The sequence below is a fragment of the Gorilla gorilla genome, chromosome 20, assembly GCF_029281585.2.
Source record: "Gorilla gorilla gorilla isolate KB3781 chromosome 20, NHGRI_mGorGor1-v2.1_pri, whole genome shotgun sequence".
Taxonomy (NCBI): Eukaryota; Metazoa; Chordata; class Mammalia; order Primates; family Hominidae; genus Gorilla; species Gorilla gorilla.
Window position 1 is genome coordinate 52,245,647 of NC_073244.2, and position 24,231 is coordinate 52,269,877.

At 51.3% G+C, this 24,231-nt stretch overlaps 1 protein-coding gene across 4 annotated transcripts in view; it reads left to right on the forward strand.

The window, feature by feature from the left end:
- Positions 1–24,231, forward strand: part of SPTBN4 (spectrin beta, non-erythrocytic 4) — a 105,126-nt gene that overhangs the window by 21,440 nt on the left and 59,455 nt on the right. For all 4 annotated transcript variants that reach the window (XM_055369439.2, XM_055369440.2, XM_063701344.1 and 1 more), the window contains 11 exons: positions 1,340–1,431; positions 3,356–3,436; positions 5,949–6,064; positions 10,429–10,541; positions 10,636–10,823; positions 10,898–11,015; positions 11,283–11,441; positions 12,370–12,672; positions 14,570–14,720; positions 20,938–21,886; positions 23,642–23,779. In XM_055369439.2, the coding sequence (XP_055225414.1) occupies positions 1,340–1,431; positions 3,356–3,436; positions 5,949–6,064; positions 10,429–10,541; positions 10,636–10,823; positions 10,898–11,015; positions 11,283–11,441; positions 12,370–12,672; positions 14,570–14,720; positions 20,938–21,886; positions 23,642–23,779 (2,408 nt within the window). The remainder of the gene's footprint in view (positions 1–1,339; positions 1,432–3,355; positions 3,437–5,948; positions 6,065–10,428; positions 10,542–10,635; positions 10,824–10,897; positions 11,016–11,282; positions 11,442–12,369; positions 12,673–14,569; positions 14,721–20,937; positions 21,887–23,641; positions 23,780–24,231) is intronic.

Genomic DNA, 24,231 nt, shown 5'->3' on the forward strand with positions numbered 1-24,231 from the left:
TAACTGGGCTTCATGGTGCACGCTTGTAATCCCAGCGACTCAGGAGGCTGAGGCAGGAGAATGTGAGCTGAGACCACACCACTGCCCTCCAGCCTGGGTAATAGACGGAGACTCTGTCTCAAAAAAAAAAGTGACCGGGCTTGGTGGCTCACGCCTGTAATCCCAGCACTCTGAGAGGCTGAGGTGGGTGGATCACCTGAGGTCAGGAGTTCGAGACAAGCCTGACAAACATGGAGAAACCCTATCTCTACTAAAAATACCAAATTAGCTGGGCGTGGTGGCGCATGCCTGTAATCCCAGCTACTAGGGAGGCCAAGGCAGGAGAATCGCTTGAACCTGGGAGGTGGAGGTTGCGGTGAGCTGAGATCACACCATTGCACTCCAGCCTGGGCAACAAGAGTGAAACTCCATCTAAAAAAAAAACAAAAACAAAGAAAGATCCCTCTGGGTTGGAGGTGTTCACCAACATTGGGAGCTGAGAGCCCAGGGAGGAGGATGGAGTTGGACCAGGGTGGGACTATGGGGAAGCAACAACGGGCAGGTGGGGAAGACACTCAGGGAGTGGAGTGGACAAGCCTTACGGGAGGGGAGAGGGAGAGGGTGTCCAGGGGAAGACTCAGAGCTCTGGCCTGGGGACTAGAGGATGATGGGGCTGCCCTGAGACAGGGACAGGGAGAAGGAGCAGGTTTGAGGAACACCCTGAGGGCAGTTTGAGATGGGTCCAGTGGTTATGGGTCCAGGACATTGGAGTTGGGGATGTTCCAGGTAGATGGAACAGCCAGTGCTAAAGGACCAAGGAGGGAGGATGCTTGTGATTCAGGGAAAAGGCCAGCAGGTATGGAATGGAGTGAGCTGTTGAAGATGAGGTCATCAACTTACTGATGGGAGATCATGGGAACTTTTACTTTTACCTTGAATGAAACAGAGATACGGAGGGTGTTGAAAAGAGGAGCAAGGATCTGATTTGAGTGTTCGCAGGGTCCCTCTCTCTGCCATGTGGAGAACAGACTGTGGATGCAGGAGTGGGGAGATCAGCATGAAGGCCACCGCACTAGCCTAGGCAGGAGACGGCAGTGCCTTAGACCAGGAAAGTGGCCCAGATGCTCAGTTTGGAGGCTTCCTTGGAAACAGAGACCGAAGTCCTAACTGCTCCCCTAATTGTGGATGTCCTGGCCCTCAGGAATTATCCTCACACTCCTGAACCCCCACCCCCAGCCAGAAGCTGCCTCCCCCATCTCCTCTGTCACCTGCCACCTTCTCTGGTAGCAGATGGTGAGTGGGGGGCATTTGAAGCCTCGAGCTCTCCAGGCCCTGGTAGCCATTTTTTGTATCTTCACAGATTCAAGTCATCAAAATTGAGACTGAGGACAACAGAGAGACACGCTCAGCCAAGGATGCTCTGCTCTTGTGGTGTCAGATGAAGACAGCTGGGTAAGCACCCCCACCACCTTCCTTAGGAGGTTAGGCAAGTGGTCCCCTAACCTCTGCAATTCCTTCCCAAACAAGAGCTCAAGGGGCAGCCCATGTCCTCAGGGTCAAAAAGTTACATCTGAAACTAACCAGCTGGTAAATAAAATATGTCCACTTTTCCAGCCTTGACTAATAATCCTTCCTAACATGCTGGAAGGCCAGGTTCAAATTTATTTTGAACTTGCTCAGTCACCCAGGCTGGAGTGCAGTGGCATGCACTGAATAGCTCACTGAAGCCTTGATCTCCTAGGTTCCAGTGATCCTCCCTCCTCAGCCTCCCAAGTAGCTGGGACCACTGCACCCCACCCAGTTTCAAATGTAGAACTCTTGGCCTCACTAGGCACAGTGTCTCATGCCTATCACTTTGGGAGAATGAGGTGGAAGGATTACTTGAGGCTAAGACTTTGAGACCAGCCTAGGCAACATAGCAAGACCCCATCTCTACAAAAAGTTGTGGGGTTTTTTTAGTTTTTTTTTTTTTGTTGTTGTTGTTTTTAATCACAGGCATGGTGGCACACGTCTGTAGTCGTAGCTTCTCAGGTTCCCAGGAGGCTGAGATGGGAGGATCATTTGAGTCCAGGAGTTCAAGGTGCAGTGAGCTATGATCATGCCACTGCACTCCAGCCTGGGCTACAGAGCAAGACCCTGTCTTGAAAATAAGTAACAAACACATAAATAAATAAACAAACAAATAAATAAAAATAAAATAGAACTCTTGGACTCCTCAGAGACCAATGCTGGAAAGAGGTGAACTGTCCCCAGCCTGCTCTCTTCTCTCTCTCCCCCATCCCATTTCATCCTACATTTCAAGAGATCTCACATTCACCTATGTGGACCCTCAGCGCTATGTCCAAGCTCTGGCCACCCTCTCCCGCTGTGAGCATCACCCTTCTGCCTCACAGGGCATACGCAGGAAAGTTCCAAGTCCTTGGTCGCTTCAGTGTGGCTGAGCTGGTGGCGGGGTGGGGTGCAGGCTCTACTGGGAAGGTTCTCTTTGGCCCCCAACTCTCTGCCCTGCAGGGAGCAGTAAGACCTGAAACTCAATTGTCCTCTGTAGAGCAGCCCCTGGGAGGACGGAGGGAGGGGCAGGTGTGGGATAGAGGTGGACTTCTCTGACTCTGATCCTGCTGGCTGTCTGTCTTGCAAGGGAGATCATGGGGACTTTTGCCATCTGTTTCTCCATGTGTCTATCTCTATATCTGCTTTTCCTTGTACTTACCTCTTCTCTCCTCCCTCCTTCCCTCCTTTCCTCCTTCCCTTTTCTCTTCATGTCTTCTTTCTCTCTCCTCTCCTTTCCCTCCCCCATCTCTGTCTATATCTTGCTCTCTCCCTGTCTTGATATCTCTCTCCTTCCTCTCTCTCTCCTTCCCTCTCTTCTCTCTTCTTTCTTTTGCTTCTCTTTTTCTCTTCTCTCCTGCTATCTATCTATCTTCTATCAATCTATATATCTATCATCTATCAACCTATATCTATTATGTATGTATGTATGTATGTATGTATGTATGTATGTATGTATGTATGTATCTATCTATCTATCTATCTGTCTATCTTCTATCAATCTATATATATATATCATCTATCAACCTGTATCTATTATCTATCATCTATCTATCTATCTATCTATCACCTATTTATCATCTATCTATGTATCTACCTATCTCTCTCTCTACTCACCATCTATCACCTGTCTGTCTATCATCTATCTGTGTATCTACCTATCTCTCTCTCTACCTACCCAACACCCACCCATCCATCCATCTTTCTATGTTCTACCCCCTCTCTCTCATCTTCCTTCCCTATCATTCGGTCTCCCTCTGTCTTTTTCCCCTTTCTTCCCTCCTAACTCTCCCCATCTCTGCCTCTGTTTCTCCCTTCACCCTTCCAGTTACCCTGAGGTAAACATCCAGAATTTCACCACCAGCTGGCGGGACGGCTTGGCCTTCAATGCCCTTATTCACCGGCACAGGTACCACCTGGCCTGGGGCAGCCCAGTCCTGCCCTTCAGCCCCCCATATCCCTGCAGCTGCACACCTGTACATGTATGTGTGTAGATGGCACACACAGATATAAAGACCCATCCCTTCACCTCTACACACACATACACTTTTCTTTCCCTTCACACACATGCTCTGCACATTTACATACAGGAACACACACCCACACAGGCTCCTGTCCAGGCCACATACCCTGTGCACACATGGACACACATGAGCCCTCGCACAGATGCATACACACACACAGATGCCCACGCACGTGCACAGCCTGCCCGCAGGGTAGGAAGCTCGCTCCCCTGTCACTGTCATGCTGCTGTGTACCCAGCACCTCCTCCTATCAGAAAATGCTTTCTCAGGCCAGGAACGGTGGCTCACACTTGTAATCCCCGCACTTTGGGAGGCCAAGGTGGGAGGATCACCTGATGTTAGGAGTTCAAGACCAGCCTGGCCAACATGGCAAAACCCCACCTCTACTAAAAATAAAAATAAAAAATTAGCCAGGTGTGGTGGTGCGCCCCTGTAATCCCAGCTACTGGGGAGGCTGAGGCAGAAGAATCACTTGAACCCAGGAGGCGGAGGTTGCAATGAGCCGAGATTGTGCCACTGCACTCCGGCCTGGGCAACAGAGTGAGACTCCACCCCCGACCCCCCCACCACCACCAAAAAAAAGAAAAGAAAAGAAAACACTTCCTCAAAGTGAGCCCTTAGAGTCCCCGTCCCTGTACACCCACGGATTCATACCTTGGGGCCTGACATTGAAATGGCTGAGGGTCAGACACCCACACAAATTAGACACACATCATGATCATTCACATGACATATTGGGGAAACTGAGACTCAGGCGCAGGAAGGGGCTTGTGGTGGTGTAGCTGAAGCCGGAACCCAGCTTTTTCTGCTGTGGACACCTGTCCACTCACAATCCCTGCCTCTCACACCTACACACACTCGTACACACATGGGGAGACCCAGACCCACCTCCATACACAGAAACTCACAAGCTGCACCAGGGTCATCCTCACACTAGGTGACATTCGCTCAGTGTTTTCTATGCACAGGCACTGTTCTAAGGGCTTCCCACTAAAACATTCAATAGTCAATGTATCCATTCAGTGTGTCCGATCCACCTATGGGCAGGTGCTATTTTTTTTTATTTATTTATTTTGAGGGCGAGTCTCACTCTGTCCCCCAGGCTAGAGTGCAGTGGCACGATCTCGGCTCACTGCAACCTCTGCTTCCCAGATTCAAGTGATTCTCCTGCCTCAGCGTCCTGAGTAGCTAGGATTACAGGCGCCCGCCACCATACCTGGATAATTGTTGTATTTTTAGTAGAGATGAGGTTTCACCATGTTGGCCAGGCTGGTCTTGAACTCCTGACCTCAGGTGATCCACCCACCTCGGCCTCCCAAGTAGCTGGGATTACAGGCATGTGCCACCACGCCCGGCTAATTTTGTTTGTTTAGTGGAGATGGGGTTTCACCATTTGGGCCAGGCTGGTTTCAAACTCCTGACCTCAAGTGATCTGCCCAACTCAGCCTCCCAAAGTGCTGGGATTACAGGGATGAGCCACCATGCCCGGCTGGCAGGTGCTATTATTATCCCCATTTTAGAGGAAACCAAAGCACAGAGAAACGCAGTAGCTCACCTAGAGTGACACAACCAGGATATGACCAAGCTGGGGCTCAAGCTCTGATGAACTGGCTCTGGTCCTCACACTTCTAACCACTGCATAACACTACATAAGAATCCCCAAAGTAAGCATATGTGTGTCCGAGGTACATGTGTCCCGGCCAGACGCAGTGGCTCACACCTGTAATCCCAGCACTTTGGGAGGCCTAGGCAGGCAGATCACTTGAGGTCAGGAGTTCGAGACCAGCCTGGCCAACATGGTGAAACCCCGTCTCTACTAAAAATATAAAAATTAGCAGGGCATGGTGGTGCGCACCTGCAATCCCAGCTACTTGGGAGGCTGAGGCAGGAGAGTTGCTTGAACCTCAGAGGCGGAGGTTGCAGTGAGCTGGGATCGCGCCCCTGCACTCCAGCCTGGGTGACAGAGCGAGACTCCATCTCAAAAAAAAAAAAAAAAAAAAAAAAGAAGTACATGTGTCCTCACACAACACACATAAGGGCTGTACACACTCGTATTGTCATATGATTTCACAGAGACATACACAGGCAGGCACCGTGTGGGCTCATCTCTTCCAAGCACACTCAGGCTGGCCTACCCATTCGTCTGTGTGCACAGGCCGGCCCAGCAACAAATGCACATGCACACACACATTCCCGGGAACGCACAGAGACATGCCTGCGTCCATCACACTCACATCACAGCTAAATGCTGCACAGCACACACAGCTTGCCCCTTGGCTAGACTGTGCCCTTCTGCCCATTGCCCTGGGCAGTGCTCAGACAAGGGTGGCTTCTTCCCTGCTTGCCCGCCGGCTCTGGAGCCTGCCTGCTGCCTGCCTGCTCTGTGCCCCTGCCCAGGCCTGATCTCGTGGACTTCAGCAAACTCACCAAGTCCAATGCCAACTACAACCTGCAGAGAGCCTTCCGCACAGCTGAGCAGCACCTGGGGCTGGCGCGGCTGCTGGATCCTGAAGGTGAGCCTCGCGCGGGCCCAGCCCAGACTTCGTCTTGGGGGACTCCCAACCCCAATGCCATGTCAGACTCAACTCCATCCCACCCCAGCACCATCCCAAATCCTGAGGCCTCTCCAAATCCCAACTCTTTCCAAATCCCAACTGTCTCCTCAGCCTCCTCCCCTTGTGCCTCCCCTTCCTCATGTGCGATCCCTCCCACATCCCATCCTCACACCTCTTCCTCTCTCATCCCCAACCCTGTCCCAACGTAACCCCTCCTCTTCCCCATTCTCAATTTCCACCCATCCCCAACACCCTCCCCAACCCCGCTTTCAACCATCTCCCCCTAAACCAACTCCTACTCCCCTACCCCAGCCCCAAACCCAGTGGCATCTCCAACGCCATCCCCACCCCTAACGCCAACCCCATCTTCAAGTGTCTCCATCCCCACCACATCTTCGGCTCCAACTCCATTCCTATCCCCACCCTAATCCATTTCCAGCCTCATTTCGCCCTAGCCCATCCCCATATCTATCTCTCCCACAACTCCATCCTCATCCTCAGCTGCTTTTCCATTTCCAGTCTATCCCTAATCCCATCCCTGACTTCAGCCTCAGCCCCAAACCAGGATCAGCCCTGACACCCGTCTCCCATCCCAAATTAAAGCTGCTCCCTTCCTCTAAGCTCTACTGTGTGCCAGACACATGTCTGGGAAACTTATCAGAGCTGTTCACTTTCATCTTCACACTGACCTGGTTAGAGAGAATTTATCAACCCTGTTTTATTTTATTTTATTTATTTATTTATTTATTTTATTTTATTTTTGAGATGGAGTCTCACCTTGTCGCCCAGGCTGGAGTGCAGTGGCATGATCTTGGCTCACTGCAAGCTCCACCTCCTGGGTTCACGCCATTCTCCTGCCTCAGCCTCCCAAGTAGCTTGGACTACAGGCGCCCGCCACCACGCCCGGCTAATTTTTTGTATTTTTAGTAGAGACGGGGTTTCACCGTGTTAGCCAGGATGGTCTCGATCTCCTGACCTTATGGTCCACCTCCTTGGCCTCCCAAAGTGCTGGGATTACAGGCATGAGCCACCATGCCCGGCCTATTTATTTAATTTTTGAGACGGGGTCTGGCTCTGTTGCCCAGGCTGGAGTGCAGTGCCATGATCTCGGCTCACAGCAACCTCCACCTCACAGGCTCAAGTGATTCTCCCATCTCAGCCTCCCAAGTAGCTGGGACTACAGGCGTGCGCCATCACACGTGGCTAATTTTTGTATTTTTAGTAGAGGTGGGGTTTCATCATGTTGCCCAGGCTGGTCTCAAACTCCTGACCTCAGGTGATCTGCCCACTTTAGCCTCCTAAAGTGCTGGAATTATAGGTGTGAGCCACCGCGCCTGGGCATTTTATTTTATTTATTTATTGTTCTTATGTTTATTTATTTATTTATTTATTTATTTATTTATGTGAGACAGAGCCTCGCTCTGTCACTCAGACTGGAGTGCAGTGGGGGCGATCCTAGCTCACTGCAACCTCCGCCTCCTGGGTTCAAGTGATTCTCCTGCCTCAGCCTCCCAAGTAACTGGGACTACAGGTGCACGCCACCAAGCCTGGCTAATTTTTTTTTTTTTTTTGTATTTTTAGCAGAGACAGGGTTTCACCATTGTTGGCCAGGCTAGTCTCAAACTCCTGACCTCAAGTGATCTGCTCGCCTCGTCCTCCCAAAGAGCTGGGATTACAGGCGTGAGCCATCACACCTGGCTTACTTATTTATTTTTTTATCCAACTGAATTTAATATTTAAACCCTGTTTAATTATTATTATTATGTTTGAAACGGGGTCTCACTGTGTTGGCCAGGCTGGAGTGCAGTGGCACAATCTTGGCTCACTACAGCTTCAACCTCCTGTGCTCAAGCAATCCTCTCACCTCAGCCCCCAGAGTAGCTGGGGTATAGGCGTGCACGACCATGCTCAGCTAATTTTTGATTTTTTTTTTGGTAGAGGTGGGGTCTCGCTATGTTGCCCAGGCTGGTCTCAAACTACTGGACTCAAGCGATCCTCCCACCTTGGCCTCCCAAAGTGCCTGGGATTACAGGCCCGAGCCACATGCCTGGCTTAACCTGTCTTCTAAAGTGATGAGAATGACAGCTCAGGGATGTTGTCACTTGCCCAGCATCACACTGAAGATCAGGAAACCAGACCTTATGGCTCCAGAATTCATGAATCAGGCCTCTACCCTGCCTCTTATAGCTGTATCCTGTGCTCAGTGCCTGGTACATAGTAGGTGCTAATGGATGTCAGTTGGACAAGGCAGTGAAGAATAAAGGCCAGGTATACTGTTGTGCATCCAGTGGGTAAATTAAAATGATATCACTCAGTCATGGTGATAGCTCGTGCCTGTAATCCCAGCACTTTGGGAGGTTAAGGCAGGAGGATCGCTTGAGGCCAGAAGTTCAGGACCAGCCTGGGCAACATAGCGAAATCCCATCTCTACAAAAAAAAAAAAAAAAGAAAAGAAAAGAAAAATCTTTGCTGAGCATGGTGGTACACACCTGTAGTCCCAGCTACACAGGAGGCCAAGGCAGGAGGATCACTTGAGCCCAGGAGTTTGAGGCTGCAGTGAGCTCTGATTACAACACTGCACCCCAGATCCCAACTCAAAAAGCAAAAAACAACAACCAATTAAAATGATGTTAGAATTTGTTGAGTTTCCCCTCTGTGCCAGGCTAGTCTTTCTAATACTTACATTGTTCCCAGGAGGCAGGAACCATGATAATCTTTATTATAACAATGGGGAAACTGAGGCTTAGAGAAGCTAGGTTATTTTCTAAGGACATGCAGTGAGTAAGTGTTGAACTGGGATCCAAGTGCATGCTGCCTCCAAAGCCTATGTTCTTGACATCAAGCCTTGTGCACAATTTGCAAGCTAACTAAATTTTAATTTAGCACCTACTGTGTGCTGGGTAAGACAGAACAGTGATAAAGAAGATAGGCATATGGCTGGGCCCACGCCTATAGTGGCCCACGCCTATAGTCCCAGCACTATGGGAAGCTGAAGCAGGAGTATTGTTTCAGCCCAAGAGTTCAAGACTAGCCTGGGCAACACAGAGAGACCCTGTCTATGTTTTATAAAAAATAAAAAGTCTATTAAAAAAATTACAAAAAATTAGCCGGGCGTGGTGGTGTGTGCCTGTAATCTCAGCTACTTGGGAGGCTGAGGCACGAGAATTGCTTGAACCTGGGAGGCAGAGGTTGTGGTGGGCCAAGATCACGCCATTGCACTTCAGCCTGGGCAATAGCTTGAGACTCTGTCTCAAAAAAAAAAAAAAAAAAAAAAAGAAAGGAAAAGAAAAGAAAGGAAAGGAAAGGAAAGAAAGAAAACACGCATAGTGTTTGTCCTCATGAAGCTCAAGCTCTAGATAATGACGTAATCACATAAGTGAATATGTAATTACAAATTGTGGTACATTCTGGGAAGGACATCATAAGATGCTAAGAGGAGAATAACATGAGGATTATCAACTATAGACAGAGTGAACATGGAGGCTTGTCTAAGGAAATTTGAGTTGAGCCAGGCATGGTGGTTCACACCTTTAGTTCTGACTACTCAGGAGGCTGAGGTGGGAGGGTTGCTTGAACCTAGGAGCTCGAGGCTACAGTGAGCTATGATTGCACCACTGCACAATCAGCCTGGACAAGAGAGCCAGACTCCATCTTTTGAAAAAAAAAAAGTAAAAAGTTGAGCTCTGAAGAATAAGTGGGAATTAGGAACACAGAAGAGGAACAGTGCTCCAGACAGTGAGAACAGCACATGCAAAGGCCCTGAGGTGGAAGGTAGAAAGGTGTGTTCAAGAAACAAATATAGGCCGGGTGCGGTGGCTCACATCTGTAATCCCAGCACTTTGGGAGGCCGAGGTGGGCGGATCACCTGAGGTCAGCAGTTCAAGACCAGCCTGACCAACATGGTGAAGCCCTGTCTCTACTAAAAATATAAAATTAGCCAAGCATGGTGGTGCATGCCCATAACCCCAGCTACTTGGGAGGCTGAGACAGGAGAATCACTTGAACCTGGGAGGCGGAGGTTGCAGTGAGCTGAGATCGTGCCATTGCACTCCAGCCTGGGCAACGAGCAAAATTCCATCTTAAAAAAAAAAAGAAAAGTATAGCTTATTTCTCTGCGGTGGTTTATATGTGTCAGGCACTATTTAATTCCAGGAGGTAGATTTCTATTTGACGGATACAAAACCTGAGGAACAGAGAGGTTAATTATCTTGCCCAAGGTCACACAGCTAGTGAGAGTGGCTTCTCCATCCCTCCATCCAATACCTTCAAGCACTCTGTCAAAGTGCCCACTGTCTTGTTTCCCCACTCCCTCTTGCTTCCAGATGTGAACATGGAGGCTCCAGATGAGAAGTCCATCATCACCTACGTGGTCTCTTTCTACCACTATTTCTCCAAGATGAAGGCTCTGGCTGTGGAGGGGAAGCGTATCGGGAAGGTATAAGGAGCCAAGGAGTGGGTGAGTGGGAAGCTGGAAGCTGGTGGCAGGCACGGGTGGGATGAGGCTGACCCCCCTTCCTCTGCTGTGTCAGGTCTTGGACCAGGTGTTGGAGGTGGGGAAGATCATAGAACGCTACGAGGAGCTGGCGGCTGAGCTGCTGGCCTGGATCCACCGCACCGTGGGCCTCATCAGCAATCAGAAATTTGCCAACTCCTTAAGTGGGGTGCAGCAGCAACTCCAGGCTTTCACGGCCTATTGCACGCTGGAGAAGCCTGTCAAGTGAGGCCCAGCTCTGGAGGGAGGGTGGGCAGGGGTGGCATGACGGCAGGGCTCTTGAGCTCATGCCCCTTCAGGTTCCAGGAGAAGGGGAACCTAGAGGTGCTGCTCTTCAGCATCCAGAGCAAACTGCGTGCCTGCAACCGTCGCCTCTTTGTGCCTCGGGAGGGCTGTGGCATCTGGGATATTGACAAGGTGAGGCCGGGGATGCAGGGGAGAGGCGGGGTTGCACTGTGGAGTTGCATAGGTTGCACACTGCTCAAGGGAATCATTCACATTGTAGACATGATGGATTAGATATTCATTCTGACAGTTTTTCAGTAGTAAAGTGTCATAAGGAAGCAATATTTTTTCCAATTTGCGTGAAGTTGCCATAATGCTATGAGTGACCTCAGACTAAGTCAAGACCATTAAACTGTGGGGAGCTGTCAGAGTCCGAGTGCCTCCTCCCATCTCCTGCAGGCATGGGGTGAGCTGGAGAAGGCTGAGCATGAGCGGGAGGCTGCCCTACGGGCTGAGCTGATTCGGCAGGAGAAGCTGGAACTACTGGCACAGAGGTTTGACCACAAGGTGGCTATGAGGGAGAGCTGGCTGAATGAGAACCAGCGTCTGGTCTCCCAGGTACAAGGTGTAGGGCTTGGCTCCAGGGGAAAGGGACGGAGGGCGGGGCTGATGGTCCTGGGACCAGAGAGGGAGACTTGATCTTCTAGGCAACAGGGAAGAGTTAGATTAGTCTCCTGATGATAAATGAGGATGGGAAGGGAGACTTGGCCTTCCAAGTGATTGTTGGGTGAGGGGAATGGGCCTGATCTCCAGGGTAATGGGAGAGTGAGGCTGGTCTCCAGGGTAACTAGAGAGGGCAGAATTCATCTTTTCAGGAATAGGGGGAGTGTTTTCAGTGACAAGGGAGGTTGTGTCTTGTGTCTAGGGTAACTCGGAAGGATAGAATTGGTTTCCTAAGTAACAGAGTCAGGTAAACCTGGTCCCTAATCTCCAGGACAGGGGAAGCATGGGCCTCCTTCCTGGGTAACAAGTTTAAGGTTAGAGATGTAACAAGAGGGTGGGACTTGTTTCCAGGGTAACTGGAGAGAGTGGGGCTGATCTCTGGGGAAACGGGAAGGTGGGGTTGGTCTCTAGGGCAACAGGGGAGGGTGGGTCTGGTCTCCAGGGTAACTGGGGAAGATTGGGCTGGTCTCCAGGACAACAGGGGAGGGTGGGGCTGGTCTCCAGGACAACAGGGGAGGGTGGAGCTGGTCTCCAGGATAACTGTGGAAGATGGGCTGGTCTCCAGGGCAACAGGGGATGGGGGGGTTGGTCTTTAGAGTAACTGGGGAGGGTGGGGCTGGTCTCCAAGGTAACAATGGAGGGTGGGGCTGGTCTCCAGGTTACCTGGGTAACAGGGGAGGGTGAGGCTGGTCTCCAGGATAACTAGGGAGGGCAGGGCCAGTCTCCAAGGTAATGGAGTGGGGAGTCCCCAGGGTCACGCAGGGTCAAGGTAACAGGTGGACTGCTGAGGCAGCATGGGTGAGTGTCTGGCTCACTGCCCCAGGACAACTTTGGGTATGAGCTGCCCGCAGTGGAGGCAGCCATGAAGAAACACGAAGCAATCGAGGCAGACATTGCGGCCTACGAGGAGCGGGTGCAGGGTGTGGCGGAGCTGGCCCAGGCATTGGCAGCCGAAGGCTACTACGATATCCGGCGGGTGGCAGCCCAGCGTGACAGCGTCCTGCGCCAGTGGGCCCTGCTAACTGGGCTTGTGGGTGCCCGGCGGACACGGCTTGAGCAGAACCTGGCCCTGCAGAAGGTCTTCCAGGAGATGGTGTACATGGTGGACTGGATGGAGGAGATGCAGGTGCCAGGCGGGGGGCGCGGATGCGGGTGGAGTGCCAGGAGGGAGGGGAGGATGCAGACGCTGAAAGAGTTGTCAGAGAGCTGGAGATGGAGAGGGAAGGGCAGAGATAGAAGATAGAGAGAAAGCCAGGAAGACAAAACGAGAGAACAAGAGAGAGAGGGAGAGAAAGACACAGAGATGGACAAGAGAGGCAGACAAAGAAACACAGAATGAGAAAGAGACAGAGACAAATAGAGAAACATGCTGGACACGGTGGCTCACACCTGTAATCCCAGCATTTTGGGAGGCCAAGGCGGGCAGATCACTTGAGGTCAGCAGTTTCAGACCAGCCTGGCCAACATGGTGAAACCCCATCTCTACTAAAAATACAAAACAATTAGCCAGGCGTAGTGGCATGTGCCTGTAGTCCCAGCTATTTGGGAGGCTGAGTCTCAAGAATTGCTTGAATCCAGGAGGCAGAGGCTGCAGTGAGCCAAGATGGTGCCACTGCACTCCATCCAGCCTGGGTGACAGAGTGTGATTCTGTTTCAAAAAAAAAGAGAGAGAGAAATGAAAAAAGACATAGAGATATAGAAACAGAGTAAACCAGGGATGCAGACAGAGAGATAGTGACAGTTTTAGAGACAGGAAGAGAAATCAGAGAGACAGAGAGAGGGGAAGGCAGACACAAAGGTGACCATGGAAATCTACATGGCTGCAGAGAAAGATACAGGAAGATGGAATCAATTTGAGAGAGAGAGATACCTACCAGATCTAGAGAGAGATGAGACAAGAAAGATAGAAGCCAGCTGGGCATGGTGGCTCTCACCTGCGGTACCAGCACTTTGGGAGGCCGAGGTAGGCAGATTGCTTGAGCCCCAGAGTTTGAGACCAGCCTGATCAACATAGTGAGATCCTGTCTGTACAAAAAAAAAAAAAAATTAGCTAGGCGTGGTGGCGTGCGCTTGTAGTCCCAGCTACTCTGAAGTGGGAGAATCACTTGAGCCCAGGAGGTTGAGGCTGCGTGAGCCATGATTGCACCACTACACTTCAGCCTGGGTGACAGAGTGAGACCCTGTCTCAAAAAAAAAAAAAAAAAAGAAGCCGGGCGCGGTGGCTCACACCTGTAATCCCAGCACTTTGGGAGGCCGAGGTGGGCAGATCATCTGAGCTCAGGAGTTCAAGACCAGCCTGGCCAACATGGCGAAACCCCATCTCTACTAAAAAATACAAAAATTAGCCGGGCGAGGTGCATCTACTTGGGAGGCAGGAGAATCGCTTGAACTTGGGAGGCGGAGCTTGCAGTGAGCTGAGATCGCGCCACTGCACTCCAGCCTGGGTGACAGAGCCAGACTCTGTCTCAAAAGAAGAAGAAGAGGAAGAAAAAAGAATGAAAGGGAGGAAGGAAGGAAGGAAGGTGAACAGGAGACAGAGACAGGAAGGTGAACAGGAGACACAGACAGGAAGGTGAACAGGAGACAGAGAGAAAGAGAAAAGGGTAGAAATGTAGAAAGAGAGGCAGAGAAAGATGGAGACAAAGATGTATAGATAAGAAAGACATGGAGGCAGAGAGACTGAGCCACTGTGACAGAGACAAAGCCCAGAAATGTGGAGTCCATGAGAGATGGAAACATTCAGAGAGAGACTGGTAGAGAGAGAGGGAGACGGAGACAGAACACCATGGCTAGCTGTGAGAGCTGACAGCAGCTGGGGGCTCAGCTTTTTTCTTTCTGATGAGGAAACCGAGGTCCAGGCCACAGAGCTGGTAAGAGAGTCTTGAGGCTGGTCCATATCTCTCCAAGAGGGTCAGAGTCAGGAGTGATGGTGCAGAGCAGCAGGGGCTGGCACAGGCGATGGGGGAGAGGTGAGTGGCCCAGGGCAGTGCCAGAGGTGTACTCAGTGCTGTCCCCGCTTGTAGGCTCAGCTGCTGTCCCGGGAGTGTGGGCAGCACCTGATGGAGGCAGACGACCTGTTGCAGAAGCATGGACTGCTGGAGGGAGACATTGCGGCCCAGAGCGAGCGGGTGGAGGCTCTCAATGCTGCTGCCCTGCGCTTCTCCCAGCTGCAGGGTAAGTCTTGGGGCTGGGGCTGGGGCTATGGGTGGAGACTCTCAGGAATGGCGCTAATAGAGGCAAGAGTGACTCCTGAGAGAAGGAAAGAGTGAGCTCCTTGTCCTTGGAGGCATTTAAACAGAGCCTAAGATTACATTCCACTGGGGAAGTCATGGGGAGAATCAGTGCCCTGAGTGGCAGGATGGGCCACTCGACCTCTTCCTGCTTTAGATTCTGCAGTAATAACCCACATTTATTGAGCACTTGTTATGTGCCAAGCCCTTCACAGATTGATATCAACGAATACCATTTAAAAAGACTTGTGTGGGCTGGGCACGGTGGCTCATGCCTATAATTCCAGCCCTTTTGGAGGCCGAGCCAGGAGGATCACTTGAGCCCAGGAATTCAAGACCAGCCTGGCCAACATAGAAAGACATCATCTGTACCAAAATAAATAAATAAATAAATTAGCCAGGCACGGTGATACAAGCCTGTAGTGCCAGCTACTTGGAGGCTGAGGCAGGAGGCTCACTTGAGGCCAGGAACTGGAGGCTTCAGTGAGCCATGGTCATGCCACTACACTCCAGCCTGGGTGACACAGTGAGATCTTGTCTCTTAAAAAACCAAAAAGAAAACTTGTGCTAAGTAATGTTAATCAGGGCCTATTTAACACAAGTGATAGAAACTCAGTTCAAATGGCTTAAGGTGAAAAGGAGTGGATTGGCTAATGTAACCAAAATGTTCAGGGAAGCCTAGTCAACATGGCGAAACCCCGTCTCTACCAAAAATACAAAAAATTAGGTAGGCATGGTGGTGCACGCCTGTAGTCCCAGCCACTGCAGAGGCTGAGGTGGGAGAATCACCTGAGCCTGGGAAGTCGAGGCTGCAGTAAGCCAAGATTGTGCCACTAAACTCCAGCCTGGGCAACTGGACTGAGACCCTGTCAGCAAAAAAAAAAAAAAAAAAAAAAAAGAGTCTGGGGAAGGGTGGATTTTATCTCAGGCATGGCTGGATCCAGGTATGGCTCAAGGGTGCTTTTAGGACTCCATCTGAGACCAGGCATGGTGTCTCATGCCTGTAATTCCAGAGCTTTGGGAGGCAAAGATGTGAGGATTGCTTGAGGCCAGGAGTTTTGGGCAACATAGCGAGACCCCATCTCTATATCAAAAAAGAAAAAGACTCAGGCCAGGCACGGTGGCTCATGCTTGTAATCCTAACACTTTGGAAGGCCGAGGCAGGCGGATCACTTGAGGTCAGGCTTTGGCCAACGTGGTGAAACTCCGTCTCTTCTAAAAATACAAAAAAATTAGCCGGGCATAGTGGTGCACACCTGTAATCCTAGTTACTCAGGAGGCTGAGGTGGGAGGATTGCTTGAACCCAGGAGGCAGAGGTTGCCATGAGCCGAGATCGCACCACTGCACACTCCAGCCTAGGTGACAGAGCGAGACTCCTTCTCAAAACAAAAACAAAAGACTCCATCTCTCTTGTCTCTCTCCATCACTAGTCTTTGTGTTAGTGTCACTGTTGAGCAGTCCTGTCCCTTGTGGTATAAATCTGGGATCATTCAGCCCCAGGTATACAGCCTAACAGGTTAGCAGAGCCAGTGGGACCCAGGCCCCTTTCTCCCAAGAGTTCTGACAAAAAGTCCTAGGAGAGCTTGCATTGGCTCACAGTGGGTTCCATCATTACTCAGCCAATCATTGTGGCCCCAGGGCATGCAGTGATCTAATCGGCCACATGCATGTGACCTGCCTACCCCAGGGCCAGGAGTGGGGTCAGCCCATTACAAAGGCTTAGACTGAAAAAGAGGAGAGAGGGATGGCCTTACCAGATATGGATGGGACATGGATGCTGGTAGGCAAAACCAAGACTGGCTCTAATAAGGTTCCTGTCTTACTTATGTCAATGCCCTCCAGCCAGAGACCACCAGGAGTCCCTCTGTGGTCAAACCAAGTTGGGTTTGGTGGCTCTTTACACCCACCATGCGGAGCTGTGGGGCTTCTCAGCAAGAAAGTGTGATGGGGGGCCAGGTGCGGTGGCTCACGCCTGTAATCCCAGCACTATGGGAGGCCGAGGTAGGTGGATCACATGAGGTCAGGAGTTCGAGACCAGCCTGGCCAACATGGTGAAACCCCATCCCTACTAAAAATACAAAAAATTAATTTGGTGTGGTGGCATGAGCCTGTAATCCCAGCAACCCAGAAGGCTGAGGCAGGAGAATCGCTTGAATCTGGGAGGCGGAGGTTGCAGTGAGCCTAGATCATGCCACTGCACACCAGCCTGGGCAACAGAGCGAGACCTCATCTCAAAGAAATATATATATATATATATATATGACTGGTGGCTTATTGTAGGATTTGGGCTTGTGTTAGGTGATTTGGAAGATGATTCAGTGTAGTGAGTTTTGCTGTGGATTGGATGCTGTCAGAATATGGGGGTGACTAGGTGATTGGGGGTCTTAATCATTTTGATCTAGGTGGTGGGAGGAAGAGAAGGAGGCTGTTGCAGTCATTGGCAGCTGTCATTCATCTGAGCCGGCGAGGGGATGTGTGGTCATTTGTGGTTTGCACAGTGACCTTGATTTTGTCTGTGCTCAGGCAAGATTATGGAGCGAGCTTGGTTTTGTCCTACTCCATCGCGGTCAGAGTGGCCCCATCTGATATGAGCATTCTGTGAGATTTTTTTTTTTTATTATTGTTGTTGTTTATTGCTTTTTTTTTTTTTTTTAGACACTTGATCTCTCTATGTTACCCAGGCTGGTCTTGAACTCCTGGGCTCAAGCAATCCTCCCGCTTCCACCTCCCAGAGCATTGGGATTACAGACGTGAGCCATTGTCCCTGGCCATTTCTGTGAGATTATTATTTTTACTTATTTATTTATTTTTGAGATGGAGTTTTGCTCTTGTTGTCCAGGCCGGATTGCAATGGTGCGATCTCGGCTCACTGCAACCTCTGCCTCCTGGGTTCAAGCGATTCTTCTGCCTCAGCCTCCCGAGTAGCTGGGATTACAGGCATGCGCCACCATGTCCGGCTAATTTTGTATTTTTAGTAGAGACTGGGTTTCTCCATGTTGGTCAGGCTGGTCTCGAACTCTTGACCTCAGGTGATCTGCCCGCTTTGGCCTCCCAAAGTGCTGGGATTACAGGTGTGAGGCACTGCGCTTGGCCTGTGAGATTATTTATACTCCTCAGAACACGATGGCTAGCCCTGAGTGCTGACAGCAGTTGGGGCTGCTTTATTTCTTTCTCACTGATGAGGAAACTGAGGCCCAGGCCATGGAGCTGATAAGAGGGTCTTGAGGCTGGTCCGTATCTCTCCATTAAGATGTTTTCCTCCTTTATCTGGAGCCCACAGCCCTTTGGAATCTTGGAGCATTATTCGAAAAGGAAGAACCTGTCTGGCTTGCAGGTTGATGGGGAAGTTTCTCACCCTAGCCGACCTGGGTCACATCCTAAATGCAAATGCTGAAGTTTCCCTCCACGCCCTGGTGTGGACATCCTGACCCTGGCTCAGCTCCCTCCCATCCCCATCTCACCTCCAGGGGAGGTTGTTGGGACCCTCTCCTTCACCTTAGCTAGGTTTGTCTCAGGAAGCTCCCTTTGCCCTCGCCTTGTGAGTTCTCGGCTCCTGTGACAATCAGCAGCTCCGAGAATACAGCAGAGGGGCCAGTGTGGGGAGTGCGTTGTCATGGGGATGGGAGGCAGCGCTTCCTGATGGGTGGTCCAGAGTGTGAGCTCCTGATGGACCGCTTCTTAGCTGATCCTAGGGCAATCCTTCCCCTCTCTGAGGCTCAGTCTCTTCATCTGGAAAATGGGGCTGATAAGGATACTGGCCTCATAGGATGGTTGTGAGAATCAAATGACATTGTGTCAGAGTAAGGGCTGGGTACATGGAAGCTGTTTTTTTTTTGTTGTTGTTGTTTTGTTTTCTAAGACAGAGTCTCACTCTGTTGCCCAGGCTGGAGTACGGTGGCACTATCTCGGCTCACTGCAGCGTCAACATCCCTGGCTCAAGTGATCTTCCCACTTCAGCCTCCCGAGTAGCTGAGACTACAGGTGCACGCCACCATGCCCAGCTAATTTTTGTATTTTTGGTAGAGATGGGGTTTTGCCATGTTGCCCAGGCTGGTCTCAAACTCCTGACCTCAAGTGATCTGCCTGCTTCAGCCTCCCAAAGCGTTAGGATTACAGGTGTAAGCCACTGCGCCTGGCAAGAAGCTGTTGTTATTGTAACTATTATTCAGTTGGATACCTTGTGGTTTGAGTCAACATCAGCGAATGTCCAGAATTACAGAAATCCCGCATTCCACATAGGGCAGTGTCTCACTTTTATGATCCAGTAAGAAATACACAGCCAGGCAGTGGCTCATGCCTGTAATCCCAGTACTTTGGGAGGCCAAGGTGGGTGAATTTCTTGAGCCCAGATATTGGAGACCAGCCAGCGAGACTCTATTTCTACAAGAAACTTAGAAAAAAAATTAGCCAGGCATGGTGTTGTGGGCCCGTAGTCCCAGCTACTCAGGAAGCTGAGGCGGGAGGATTACTTGAGCCCAGGAGTTGGAGGCTGCAGTGAGCCATGATCATGCCACTGCACTCCAGCCTGGGTGATAGAGTGAGACCCTATCTCTAAAATAGATAAATAAATAAATACACTTACCTCATGACTCAGAGTTCACATGCATACGTGGGCACACAGGCTAACACAGAGGTTTTATAAAACAATACTTCCAGGCTGGGCGCGGTGGCTCACGCCTGTAATCCCAACATTTTAGGAGGCTGAGGGGGGCAGATCGTTAGGTCAGGAGTTCAAGACCAGTCTGGCCAACATAGCGAAACCCCATCTCTACTAAAAATACAAAAAAATTAGCTGGACATGGTGGCACGCGCCTGTAATCCCAACTACTCTGGAGGCTGAGGCAGGAGAATCACATCAAGCTGGGAGGTGGAGGTTGCAGTGAGCTGAGATCAAGCCATTGCACTCCAGCCCAGGTGACAGTGAGAGACTCTGTCTCAATAAAACAAACAAACAATACCAAACCACAACAGCAACAACAAGAAAAATACTTCCCCTGACCTTGTTTTGCATTGTGATATTTTCCATTCCTTCTATTCTATTCCACCAAACAAATGCTGGCTGTGACCCATTAAATTAACTTCACTGTTTTCTAGTCACCAACTAGCCATCCAGGAGGAAGCTGAACTATTTAAGGAAAAAGAGGGAGTTCGGGGTTAAGCATGGTGGCTCATGCCTATAATCCCAACACTTCGGGAGGCCAAGTGGAAGGATTGCTTGAGGCCAGCCGTTCAAGACCAGCCTGGCCAACATAGTGAGATCCTGTCTGTATTTTAAAAAGAAAAAGGAGTGCAGATAACCACTGGGATTGATAGATAACCACTGGGATTGATAGATAATGCAACAGACGATGACAGAGGGAACCTAGAAACATGGCTTAAGAAAAGAGAAGTTGGCCAGTGGCAGTGGCTCATGCCTGTAATCCCAGCAGTTTAGGAGGCCAAGGCGGGTGGATCACTTGAGGTCAGGAGTTTGAGACCAGCCTGGCCAGCATGGTGAAACCCCGTCTCTACTAAAAATACAAAAATGAGCCAGGCGTGGTGGCGGGTGCCTGTAATCCTAGCTACTGGGGAGGCTGAGGCAGGAGAATCGCTTAAACCTGGAGGTGGAGGTTGCAGTGAACCGAGATCGCGCTACTGCACTCCAGCCTGGGCAACAGAGTAAGACTCTGTCTCAAACACACAAACAAACAAACAAAAAACAAAGAAGTTTCATTTGACTTAGTTCTGACATAAGCACAATTTTCACTCAAATATACAGAATCTGAGATGCTCTGAATCCACCCATCATTCAGTCAACAAAGCACTACATTCACTAGGCTACAGCTCTGGGCGCCACCCTTTGCTGGGCAGTGTTTGGGATAGGGTGTGACAGACCCAGGTCCTGCCCTTAAGGAGCTCTCAGTCCGGTGGGGGAGACAGGACAAGGCAATGACAACACAGAGTAGTCAGGGCTAGGATGGGGAAGCAGAGAAGCCTGAGAGGGTTGAGGAGGAGCCTGCTCCAGCCTTGGGGTGTCAGGGAAGGCTGCCTGGAGGAGGAGCCACGTGACCCGGTATCTGATGAAGTCACACCAAGGACAGGGTAGGTAGCCCGCACCATCCTCTCTTGGGCGCCCCTTGGCTTGTGACCAATCCTGGATGCTCCCCTTCTCCTGGCTCAGGCTACCAGCCCTGCGACCCGCAGGTCATCTGCAACCGCGTGAACCACGTGCACGGCTGCCTGGCGGAGCTGCAGGAGGAGGCAGCGCGGCGACGCGCGGAGCTGGAGGCCTCGCGGAGCCTGTGGGCGCTGCTGCAGGAGCTGGAGGAGGCCGAGAGCTGGGCGCGCGACAAGGAGCGTCTCCTGGAGGCTGCGGGCGGCGGCGGTGCGGCGGGCGCAGCGGGCGCAGCGGGAACAGCGGGCGGCGCGCATGACCTGTCCAGCACAGCGCGCCTCCTGGCCCAGCACAAGATCCTGCAGGGCGAGCTCGGCGGGCGGCGGGCGTTGCTGCAGCAGGCCCTGCGGTGTGGCGAGGAGCTGGTTGCGGCCGGCGGTGCCGTCGGCCCGGGAGCAGAGACCGTGCACCTGGTGGGCCTGGCAGAGCGCGCGGCGAGCGCCCGGCGCCGCTGGCAGCGGCTGGAAGAGGCGGCGGCGCGGCGAGAGCGGCGGCTGCAGGAGGCGCGGGCGCTGCACCAGTTCGGCGCTGACCTCGACGGGCTGCTGGACTGGCTTCGCGACGCTTACCGCCTGGCAGCCGCCGGTGACTTCGGCCACGACGAAGCTTCCAGCCGCCGCCTGGCGCGCCAGCACCGCGCGCTCACCGGGGAGGTGGAGGCACATCGCGGGCCCGTGAGCGGCCTGCGGCGCCAGCTGGCGACACTCGGGGGTGCCAGTGGCGCAGGGCCACTGGTGGTGGCGCTGCAGGTGCGCGTGGTGGAAGCAGAGCAGTTGTTCGCTGAGGTGACCGAAGTGGCGGCGCTGCGGCGCCAGTGGCTGCGGGACGCGCTCGCCGTCTACCGCATGTTTGGCGAGGTGCACGCGTGTGAGCTGTGGATCGGCGAGAAGGAGCAATGGCTGCTCTCCATGCGTGTGCCGGATTCACTCGACGACGTCGAGGTGGTGCAGCACCGGTGAGCGCGCACATGTGGGACTCCGGGGTCCCCTTCCTCATGCACCCAGTCTCACCTTCATTGGTTCAACAGTTTGTTTGCTCAGCTGGAACTAGGAGTTCCAATCCCTGCTTCACCCATAGCCAGCTTTGTGACAGTTCTGCAACCTGCCTAACCTTCGTGAACCTCAGCTTGCCCACCTGTATAATGGGGGTGATATTAATCCCTACCCAGGCTTGTGATGAACGGTAAATGAGTTCATACATGCAGAATATGAAGCAAATGCCTGGGGGTAGAGGAAGCATTCCCCCAGCGTTTGCTCTTGTTACCCAGGCTTACATTCGCCAAGCATGAAATCAACGACCTATGCTTCTACAGGGACACCTCAGCCTGGCCCCTCTGCTGGGAGGCCTCCCATTGCTTCTGCACAAATGTCACCTCCCTAGCTACTAAAATAGCTCTGACTCTTGTGATTTTCCATTGCTTCATCCTGTTTTACATTTCTTTGTAGCACTTACCATCCCATGACATATTGTATACTGACTTGTCTGTTGGCTGACTTAGCAATGAGTTGTTCAATTAGTGGGTGAACAATGCCTATTCCCCCTCTGCACCACTCTCTCTGAGCATCTTATTCATCCATACATTCATTCAGCAGGTGTTTACTGAGTGCCTATGCCTTTCTAGGTCTTGTGCTGGGCACTGCTGGAAACACAGGGCTGCTCCTTGCCCCTACTGTGCCTGCAGTTGCCCAGTTCTTTGAAACATTGATTTAAAGATGGGAGGATCATGTTTAGCTTAAAATAGACCTCAGTGGCTGCCATGTGGAGGGCGGGTTGGAGCGGGTAAGAGTTGTGGCTGGGAACCCAGAGAGGCAACTGGGCTGGGGACCCAGATGGAGCGGAACAAGATTAGACCAGGGCGGGAGGTAAGTAAACAGGCCGTGGAGACCAATGGGCTGGAGCGATTTTCCAAAACAAAGCCCAGGGCTCTGGCCTGGCAGATGACAGTGCTGTCCCCAACATGGGGGCCCAGAGGAAGAACAAATTTGAGTCAGGTGGGTATGAATAGCCCCAAGAAGGTATACAGTAGGCTTTGAGGTCGAAGACAGGTTCAAAATGTAAGAGGTTGAGGCTGGAGACTGAGGTGTGACTGTCATGAGTTCAGGGGCAAAGACCAAGGCTGTGGGGCTGGGTGGAATCGTCGAAGAAGGGTGTGAAGGAAAACCCAGAGGGCTCAGGGTGGAGTTGCTGCTGAGGAATCTCACATTTAAACATCAGGTAGAGGCTAGGCGTGGTGGCTCACGCCTGTAATCCCAGCACTTTGGGAGGCCGAGGCAGGTGGATCATATAAGATCAGGAGTTGGAGACCAGCCTGGCTAACATGGTGAAATCCCGTTTCTACTAAAAATAGAAAAGTTAGCTGGGCGTGGTGGCACATGCTTGTAATCCCAGCTACTTGGGAGGCTGAGACATGAGAATCGCTTGAATCCAGGAGGCAGAGGTTGCAGTGAGCCACAATCGCGCCACTGCACTCCAGCCTGGGTGACAGAGCGAGACTCTGTCTCAATACATACATACATAAATTAATTAAATTAAATTAAATAAGTTAAATTAAATTAAATTAAATAAACAGCAAGTAGAAGAGAAGGAGCCCACAAAGGAGGCTGAAAAGGAGGGTGGATTGAGAATTAGGAGTAGAACCAGTAGAAGGTATTTCATAAAACCAAGGTCCGCAGGGTTCGGGTGTCTGAGCATCTCCATCCTCCTTCTGCAGATTCGAGAGCCTGGACCAAGAGATGAACAGCCTGATGGGCCGCGTTCTGGACGTGAACCACACGGTCCAGGAGCTGGTGGAAGGAGGCCACCCCAGTTCAGATGAGGTGCGTTCCTGCCAGGACCACCTCAACAGCAGGTAGGAGGGCCTGGGGCTGGGAGTCCCTCCCATCCTTCCCTTCCACACTCACACAGCCATGGACAGCAAGATGTGCAATCTCAAACCCCTGGAATCATAATGGCCACCTGATAAATCAACAAAATGTTGACCAAAAATCATAATCCCTAATACTGGTGATGATGTGGTAAAATTAAAACAGACATTTCAGTTGGCTGTTCATTTATTTGTCCAGAAAGAATTTACTGGATATCTACAATCTGCCAGGAGTATTCCCAAGCACTTTATATACCTTTCTAAAGTATCCCAACATTCTTCTGGGCACAGTGGCTCATACTGTAATCCCAGCACTTCAGGAGGCTGAGATGGGTGGATCACTTGAGCTCATGAATTCAAGACCAGCCTGGGCAACATGGTGAAACCCCGTCTCTCTCTCTACACACACACACAAAAATATATATATATACACACAC